General features: G+C 41.7%; 1 protein-coding gene across 2 annotated transcripts in view; it reads left to right on the forward strand.

Annotated features, from left to right (window-relative positions):
* The first annotated feature begins 5,375 nt into the window (after nucleotides 1-5,375).
* PPP1R12C (protein phosphatase 1 regulatory subunit 12C) overlaps nucleotides 5,376-9,962 on the forward strand; it is a 123,107-nt gene continuing 118,520 nt past the window's right edge. For both annotated transcript variants that reach the window (XM_063436593.1, XM_063436594.1), the window contains exon 1: nucleotides 5,376-5,804. In XM_063436593.1, the coding sequence (XP_063292663.1) occupies nucleotides 5,457-5,804 (348 nt within the window). In that variant the 5' untranslated portion in view covers nucleotides 5,376-5,456. The remainder of the gene's footprint in view (nucleotides 5,805-9,962) is intronic.

Here is a 9,962-nt window from a genome sequence, read left to right on the forward strand (position 1 = left end):
CGCACGGACGAAGACTGAGGATGAAGACGTCGAAAGAAGTGCTTTTGATAATGTATATTTTTGTGTCTTTTTATATTCAGGAAGGTAGAGGTACCGACACTCCTAGCTGTGAGGTTTGCATTAAGACTACTAAGACAGGTAATCATATTTCCCAGACCCTAATTTGGCATTCACAATATGAGTGTAAAGGTGATGTGTCTAGGTGTATATATCTAGGTATAGAATATAGTGTATGCCATTTAGGAGTAGGAGAACCTAGGTGCTTCAATCCGGAGTATCAACCCCGTACAATTTGGTTGACCCTCAGGAATGGAGATCCTCAGGGGACCCTAATAAATAAAACTGAGTTAGAAACCGTACATTCTTCGGGTGTTCTGCTATTTGATGCATGTAAAGCAATATCAAGTGGTAGAAAGCCGTGGAATGTATGTGGGGATCTTAAGTGGGAGAGAACGTATGGGTCTAATGATAAATATATTTGTCCCAGTAGTAAAAACAAGTATGTAAGTCCGAGATGCCCAGATAGGGAATATAACTTTTGCCCATATTGGTCTTGTGTGGGGTGGGCAACTTGGGGACCGACAGTAGATAAGGATATGATTGTTACTAAGTTGCCTACAAAGCCATATTGTAAGTCTAGGGAATGTAACCCAGTCCATATACTCATAAATAATCCTGAACGATTCATAGATAGGTTCGGTAACTTATTTGGGTTCCAAATATATGGGACGGGTTTAGATCCTGGGACAATATTATTTATAGGGATAGAGACCGATACGGTAACCTCCCAAACTCATCAAGTATACCATTCTTTTTATGAAGAGATGAGTATAGATAATAAGATCCCCCATAATGCTAAAAACCTGTTCATAGATTTAGCCGAAAGTATTGCCGGTAGTCTTAATGTTACCAACTGCTATGTGTGTGGAGGTACTAACATGGGAGACCAATGGCCTTGGGAAGCAAAGGAGGTAATGTCCGGTTCTGAGGCAGTTGACCAATTAATATCTACACAAGCCAATTATCATATGAGTGTTAGAGGTAAATCTGAGTGGAGATTAAAGACCTCCATCATAGGTTATGTTTGCATAGCGAGGAAAGGAATGATGTATAATACTTCTGTAGGAGAATTAACTTGTCTAGGGCAAAAAGCTTATGATGATGATACGAAGAATACAACTTGGTGGTCGGCTTCAAATGTCTCAGAACCATCTAACCCGTTTGCTAGATACGCCAATTTAAAGGATGTGTGGTTTGACCTATCCATCACATCTACCTGGAGAGCCCCAGCAAATTTGTACTGGATCTGTGGTAAGAAAGTATATTCGGAGTTACCACAGGACTGGGAAGGGGCATGTGTATTAGGTATGCTCAAACCATCCTTCTTCTTGTTGCCAATTGAAACAGCAGAGACCTTGAGAGTTAAAGTTTATGATGTGAATCATAAAAAGAAGCTAGCATCCTTGAATGTAGGTAGCTGGGAAGATAATGAGTGGCACTGGCTACCTTAGCGCGCTTCATTGCCAATAGGAGGGATGTAATATGTGAGGGAACTGGTTAACAGACAAACTGTATGCCCATGAAGTGTTATTGTATTCTAATACAGGGATTCAAGCCTCATTCTACCATTAGGCAATTATGGATTCCTCTGTAAAGCACATAGCCTTCTTACCAGGTAAACCAGTTGGGCTGTTGATAAAGTCCTCCATTCACTTCCAGTGCAAATAGAAGGAGGTGTATGTGGAAAGTTCAATCTCAGCAACTGTTGTCTGCACATAGATGATGAAGGGCAGGCAGTGGCTGATCTCACAAGCCACATGGCTAAACTGACGCATGTACCGACTTAAGCCTGGAACGGGTACAATTCTAGTAGTTGGTTTGGAAGTAGGTACGAGCAGCTTGGAGGGATCAAGACATTGGTAGGAGGAGTCATGTTGATTATAGTGTGTCTCTTTCTACCATGTTTGGTTCCATTGGTAATTAGGTCCATACAGAGTGTCATAGAGAGCACGACAGAAAGGAAACCAGCTGCGCATGTAATGGCTGTTTGCAAGTATGAACCCTTAGCCCAGAGAGAATATATTCAGAATGAGGAGTGCTAAAGGAATTTGTAAGGATGCTAAGATGCTTACGAGGTCTGTTCTGATTCATGGCAACCTGAGGTGTAAGCAAACTATGGTTAAGTGATGCATCTGGAATTGTGAAATATCAGAAGCATCAAAGGGGGGAATGTGGTGGAATCTCAGTAAAAATAAATTTACTAGGACAAGATTGCCATGTGGCATATGTGTAAATGTTGTATCAGTTAGTTAGTTTCACGTAGCTAAGATACAATCAACACCGTATTGAGCAAATGCAGGAATGCAGAAACTGAAAACACTTCCCCCCTCCTCCATTGTTCTGGGTGAGCCATGTGGTCTAACAAGTAAGGGAAGTTAGGCTTTGTTCAGCTGATTGTGTAAAGAATATATGTGGGTAGAGTTAACTATAGGAGGAGCTATATGTCTATATCATGCATTTACACAGTCAGTTCTGGGCTCAGATCTTGTTGTATTTTGGTGACATAAGTCCCTCTGAGCCCCGGTCGGTGAATCGAATAAAGAATCTCTTCCTTCCTGAAGAAACCTGTGTCCATCTCTCTGTGCTTGGCTTCCGTCAGTTTCTCCGGTATCAGTAGCACCTGGGTGTGCACACCTATACTGGATGCGCAGGACTCTTGTTTGTTTTTTGGTTGTATATACACTGTTGAGACTTCAGTGTGAAGTAACTGCAGCACAGGTCTAATTTTTATTTGTTTATATTTTGAATTTTGTAGGTATTTTTGCTTCTACCTCACCCTATATATAGGAACACCTCTAGTGGCCATTAGAGGTGTTTCCTGGGTCAGTGCTGCACAGTGTGCAGCACTGACGTTCAGCGTCTCCATGCTCTGAATGGAGGCGCTGAATGTTAATCATAGAGAGGCATTGAGTCCATACATTTCCATGAGGAGTTCCTGATTGGTGTTTTACATGCACAATATCCTCCAATGCTTTCCAACAGGAATGCATTGGATTAGCTAAGAACATCCAAATTGATGATCTTAACCATGAAGGCAAGACCAGGCAGGGTCAGCCACAGCAAGACCAGTGCAGCACTGGAGAAAAGGGAAGTAAAACTACCTTTAATCTCCACAGAGAGGGAGGCTAAGGACCAAATGATGTATTCCAGCACTATAGTGTTCCTTTAACTCTGTAATGTAAGCATTGCCATTTCTACTAAACAGCAATGTAAAGGGCTACTGCACCCAGACCACTTCATCTCAATGAAGTGGTCTGGGTGCTTTTAGTGGCTCTTTAAATGTAAGCTTTAAGAAATATACACAATGTGATAAAAATTCACAAATTGCATGTAGTCATTTGTTTATAGTATTAATATAAATTAATATTTTAATTTCAAATGAATTAAGTTTCTGAGTGTTTTTGAAGTTTCAATCAAGTGCTTTTACTTTTAGGTTTTGGATGCTATGATCAGCCTGGGTGAAATGGTGTTCAACTGGGGTTAATTTTTTCTATTTGTTTTTTTTCTCACTAAATGTCTATTCAAGGTTCCTTTTTCACTGAATGTCTGTGTGGGTGCCTGAGGTTTTTATCTAGTGAGGTTTCCCCAATGTAACATCCTCTGTGGTTTTCTGTGCATTGTATCGAAAATAACCACATTTGCAGATGTGCTTAATTATGACCCATTATGTTGTATGTTTTGATACTGTGCATGGCTCTGCTGCGGTTACCTATATGCTGGCACAGTTTGCAGAGAGTTTCGTTTACAGAGTTCAGTGCCACTCTGTGGGCTGTCCAGTTCCAGTATCAGTTTACCGCAGACAGGTTTTTGCCTTATATTGGGTGGTTGTTTGAATGACAGTATAGGGGGGTTTGCGAAAATATTTCTTTAAGACAGAAGGCCAATAGTGTTTTTTCCACTTTTAAGGAACAAACCTGTATTCCTATCACTATCGTGTTCTCCTCTGCATTTAGTTTCGGCCAGCTCCGAAATCAAAATAAAAAAATGGGAAAAGGGTTTTGCTCACCTTTTTTTCCCATCACCAAGATCCAGCAACTGCAGCCTCTCAATCTGCCTCTCATGTTATCATGCCAACTCATCTTCTTGTTCAATCCAACGGTCCTGATAGGTTAGCAACGAGGACAAACAAAAGCATGCGCGGCCAACACTGCTCTCCTCCTGTCAAATGGTGATTATCTATGAAAAACGAGTTTAAAAAAGACACTATAGACACCCAAACCACTTCAGCTCATTAAAGTGGTCTAGGTGCACAGTACCAGGTCCCTTAACCCTGCAATGGTAATTATTGCAGTTATTAACAAACTGCAATAATTACCTTTGCGGGTTAACTCCACCTCTAGTGGCTGTTCTGGGGGACTTCTGGGTCATTAGGCAACTTTAATCGCCTAACTGATGCTGGACATCCTCACGCTATACATCCGGCGTCATGTAAAATCCCATAGTAAAGCATTATACGTTTCCTATGGGGGAAATACTAATGCGTGGGCGGTTATTGCCACACATGCGCATTAGGCCTCCCCAGCCGGCTGAAGTCGGTGGGGGAGGAGTAGCAGTCGAGCCCGAACCAACGCCAAGTGACATTGGTAGTGGATGCATGGAATAGCCTTCCAGCTGAAGTGGTAGAGGTTAATGAGTTTAAGCATGCGTGGGATAGGCATAAGGCTATCCTAACTATAAGATAAGGCCAGGGACTAATGAAAGTATTAAGAAAATTGGGCAGACTAGACTCTTATCTGCTGTCACATTCTATGTTTCTATGACTCAGCCAGATGCTGCCTGGGGGGAAAGTGGATATCGCCGCTGTAGGCAACTTAGGGGTTAAACCGTTCGTCCAGGAGCCTGATGGCAGTATAACAACTTTATTTACATGAAGTTGTTTTGGTGCCGTGAGTGTCCCTTTAAGTAAAAGGGAGGTGGCAAAACATGCACACAACACTCAGACTCCCCTGCACACACACAAAACATTCAGCCAACACACAGGGATACCCCCTCGCCCCCCATATAACTCTGTTTCCTCCACACACACAACTCTCAGCCACAGCACACACTCAGAAACAGAGCCCAGAGCTGTAGGCCCCAATCTGGCATCCTGCCTAGGGTCCTGGGCAAACTTCACAATCCGACTCTGTTAATATAATTTAATCTATTTATTGTCAACACAACCATGCTCCTTCACTGAGCTTCCTAACAGTAACAGAGTGTGTGTGTGTGTGAGTGAGTGAGTGGGAGGGAGTGACTACATTTCCCGGCATGCCCGGGGACGCTCGCTGGTGACGTGATGACGCAGGGCGGCAGGCTGGCGGCAGGGTTCAGGACGCACAGGGCGGAGGAGGGAAGGAGGGGGGTGAGACACAGGCGGCGGTGGCGGCGGCACTAGGCAGAGACATAAACACAACATGGCGGAAGGGGCTGCTGCCGCCGCACAAGCCAAGGAGAGGCGGAGGGAGCAGCTGCGGCAGTGGGCTCTGTCCTGCACCAACCAGGAGGCCGCGGAGCCCCGCTGGCAGCGGCGGAGGAGGAGGCGGCGGCCGGGGAGCGGGAAGCCGGAGGGAGATGACGGGGAGGAGAGGGGCTCGCAGGGGGACGGAGATGGCGAGCGCACCGTCCGCTTTGAGAGAGCCGCGGAGTTCCTGGCGGCCTGCGCCGGGGGGGACCTGCTGGAGGCCGAGGACATGCTGAGGGGGGAGGCGGGCAACGAGGTCATTGACAGCACCAACACGGACGGCATCAGCGCCCTGCACCAGGTGAGAGGATGGAGCGGGTCACCTAGCAACGGGCACCGGCTGGCAGGGCCTGGCACCGGCAGCAGGTACCCCCCAGAGGTTATGGAGACTACAAATCCCATGATACTTGGCCGGCAGCAAGACTGGGAGAGTATCATGGGAGTTGTAGTCCTGTGACACCATCTGGGGGGCTCCCTGCCCCTTGCTCTTACAGGCAATGTTAAACTTTTCTGCTGAGGTTTGCACCAGATGTTCAGGTGGAGAGAGCATCCTGAGAACTTGTACTGCACCACAGCTGGAGGGAGGAAGCTTTGCCATCAATGTCAAAATAGGCAAATAAGATACCCCCCCCCCCCCCCCCTCTGTTTTTTATTTTGGGGGGGGGGAGAGGCTGTCACTTGTTGTCAAGGACAGTAGCTGTCACTTAGCTGAGCATGACCTTGTGACATCTCTAAAGAGACCACCCCCAATCATGCTTCCTAAATACAGATGTTTTAGAACACCCTTAATGATTGATCACAACAACCCCCCTCCCATTTAAAATGAGCATAAAACAATTCCTGTTACTGTCCCCACTCCTTCCCATATTCATTCACTTTCTTAGAGGCTCTATTGAAATGCATACAATTTAAAGGGGAAGCATCACTGGGTCAGGATACGTGCATTTTAAGGAGAAATGTGTGTATTCATATATATTCAATGATTATGACTAATGATACTTTATATTAGGCATGGTTAACCTTTGGTACTCCTGCCATTGTGGACTATATTTCCCACGATCAACCAGTTATTTAGCAGGATGAGCATCTGGGTGATACTCATAACAGCTGGAGTGCCAAAAGGTTAACTGGTAATATGTTTCAAAGCCAATTCAGAATGGGTTGTTCTACTCCTTTTTGTGTCTGATTTCTCTAATTTGTCTATTAATAAATGTTCCATATTGGCAGTTGATCTTTTATAGCTAGATTCTGATAATGGCCATGTTGAGTCTTTTAAGAAATTATTAAATATAGTAAAGGTACATATATGTGTGCATCTAGTCACAATGGAATCACCTATCCACATGCAATATTTGGAGTTGCACAATCTGTGTGTGTGTGTGTGTGTGTATATATATATATATATATATATATATATATATATATATGTCTGACAATTTCATGTTTTAGAATACAGTACTACTGGTGTCATCCATGTGATTATATTCTGTAAAGAATGGATGAATATACATGGATCACCTCTGTGTAGTCAGGGGTCCCAAATCTTGGGAATATGGGATGCACATGGGTTATACGTCTGAGTGATATCTGTTGCCATTATGGTACAGCAGCTTTCACGTACTGTAACTCCTGCTAGTCACAGGCAACACTGTGATATTACTGCAAAGTCCTCTCCATAACATCTGCACTACCCTAACACACTATACGTTAACCTCACATATTGCCCCAGCATCTTACACTAAGTTTGACTTTTGGCCTTATGGTTAATGATGTCTCAATACTTCAATGGCATTATTTTCCCATAATTTCACCGTTATGTATTCTCCTCTAATATATTTATTAATGTTATTTTTTTTTAAATAGTATAACCGATAATATAATGACATAAATACACTAATGTATGAACTGTTGTCAAATAAAACAGATAAATAAGTGAAATACACAAAAAAGTGTTTCCTATATAAATGAGAGTATGTACAGAAGAGAAAATAAATTCAAAGAATAAGCTATTACATGGTACCAAACAAACATAATGTATTCTATATGTATGTGTGTATATATATTATATTATATTACCCCTTTAATATGGAATGATTATATTCTGTTACAGAGCAATAATTATATCAATGCAGCACGCAGTGTACATTTCACAAAGATAGTCTAATAAATTGCGGAAAATGGTTGTCCTAGATAAATTATAGAACTACCCTGAAGCAGTGTTTCTCATTTCAGCAATGTTTATGATGCTTTGACGAGGGCAAGAGAGCTTGCTTATATGCAGGCCTTTGAAGTGAACTATTTAGGAATTGTCAATATGTTACACAGAGCTGTGCAGTAGGCTAGTTTGCAACGAATTGTATGTAATTGTAATTGTTTTGGATTCTGCCGTAAGTGCTTGAAATACCTACTTTTTTTTTTAGCATGTTGTATTGCCTCCCACATATCAGATCTGTCACAGACTTGCAATTGTCTGTTTATTGTTGACACCAGAAAAAAAGTCCTCAGAATAACAGAAGGGTCCCTGGTAACAGAGTTGAGAAAAAAGCTGGTCTGCATGTGTTTACCTTCTTATATGTTCATCTTTTCCTAAGATGGGAAGTTTGACAAGTGAAAAAGTGACCTGTTCTTCAAACTAATTTGTAACATTTCAAGAACAAAACACCAAGAGATAGCAACGCATATTTACCAACTGAACATAGTGTGTTATTGTTGAATGTCCAAACTGCAGTTTTTCATCTGAGATGTTATCAGCCATACCTGTTACTTTGCATATGGATGTTATCATCTTTGGTACTTCATAAGGCATTCTTTCCAGGTCAGTCTGTTACTAGTTGGTAACTCCAGGATTTTGGTTGATGATGTCATGCATGTTTCACTTATTTCATATGTTTCTTGGCATTGCTTTCAAATGATGAAGTCAGTGAGCACTTTAATAGAAGATATACCTCAGGTTAATTATCTAGCTCTCCACACCCTCACATTATTTTATGGCTCAATATTTTATCACATTTGTAGTTATGTTGTAACTAATATGATACTTTATGATTATGTTGCTTGGTCATCAATTGAATAACTTAAAGGAATGATTTCTTCATTTTTTTTTTTTTTATTTTTTTTTTAAACTTTGTTTTTCTCATTCATTCATAAAAAGCACTGTGGAGATTTGACAAGGAAGTTTCAAGTTTTCGATCAAAGTACATAGAATTGAAGCATTCGATGAGTTGGGTCACTATTCTAGTTCTTGGCCTACAGTTTGCAGTTCCTCAGTTACGCTCTGATTCACTGTTTAGTGAATAAACCCAAATAGTTTATTATGTGTATATGCCTTACATCTACCGTCCTCGTATTTTTTTCTTTTTTTTTTTTCTTTTCTATTACCTCCAACGCAAAAAACACAGCAACACCTTTGCTGTCTTGCTGCCCAGTTGTGGGTATTTACAAGTATTGGTGTGCCTTGCTTTGATATGTATCTCTTGGGCATTATCTGACACACAGTGGGTGCCATGTTATCTGTTGTCTCACCCTTTTAAATAATCCTCCCAAACGGTATATTCCTGATAGGATGTCAACTGTAAAACAATGATATTGGTTCGGAAGACCTTAGAAGGGTTTGCATTGTGTCTTCATATGAAACAGTTTTGTAAACACAATTAAAACACTAAATCTACAATTCATACTTGATGCTTTGTTTTAACCATATCTCTATCTTTAGTATATAACATATGTTTTATTGTGATGGGTTTTGGTCTATTTCCATATCTCTTTTGGTTGTGTATACAGAAGCACCATACACTTTGTTGCTCATTGATCCTCTTTGATCAGCTTAGGGTATCTTAAAATAGAATCTGTTGGTTCAGTGGTTAACACATTGTTTCCTGAAACATCAGTCATCATTGAGTTTTCATATAAATGCTGTGTATGTGTTGGTGTTTTACTTAAATATATTAAAGGGACACTCCAGACCCATAAAGCACTTAGGCTTGCTGAAACGCTTTGTGTGTGAACAATAAAACTAACATTTTTATAAATTAACCTTGTTACACCCCCATCTCCAGCCAGCTGGTCAATCAAAAAACCAGTCCTGTTACTTCCTGATATTTTTTATTTTTGTATTATTTATTTATTTTAAGGAACACTATAGTCACCAAAAAAAACTATAGCTTAACCCCCTTAAAACTGGAGGACGTACTATTACGCCCTATGTTAAGCGGCTCAAAATGCCGCAGGGCGTAATAGTACGCCCTTACGGTTTTTGTTACTTACCCGGTCGCCAGCGATCGTGGTCGGGACTCACCTGGGATCCCAGGGAGTCCCCCGCGGCAGATCCTGCCTCCTCCGGCCCTCACAATCACATGGCCGGGTTAGCTGTCTGCTACATTGCCATCAGGGGGACTGCCTGTAATGACAGTCCCCCTGCTGGCTGGAAATCAAATAAAATCAGTGTAAAAAATAAATAAAA

The sequence above is a fragment of the Pelobates fuscus genome, chromosome 11 (assembly GCF_036172605.1).
Source record: "Pelobates fuscus isolate aPelFus1 chromosome 11, aPelFus1.pri, whole genome shotgun sequence".
NCBI lineage: Eukaryota > Metazoa > Chordata > Amphibia > Anura > Pelobatidae > Pelobates > Pelobates fuscus.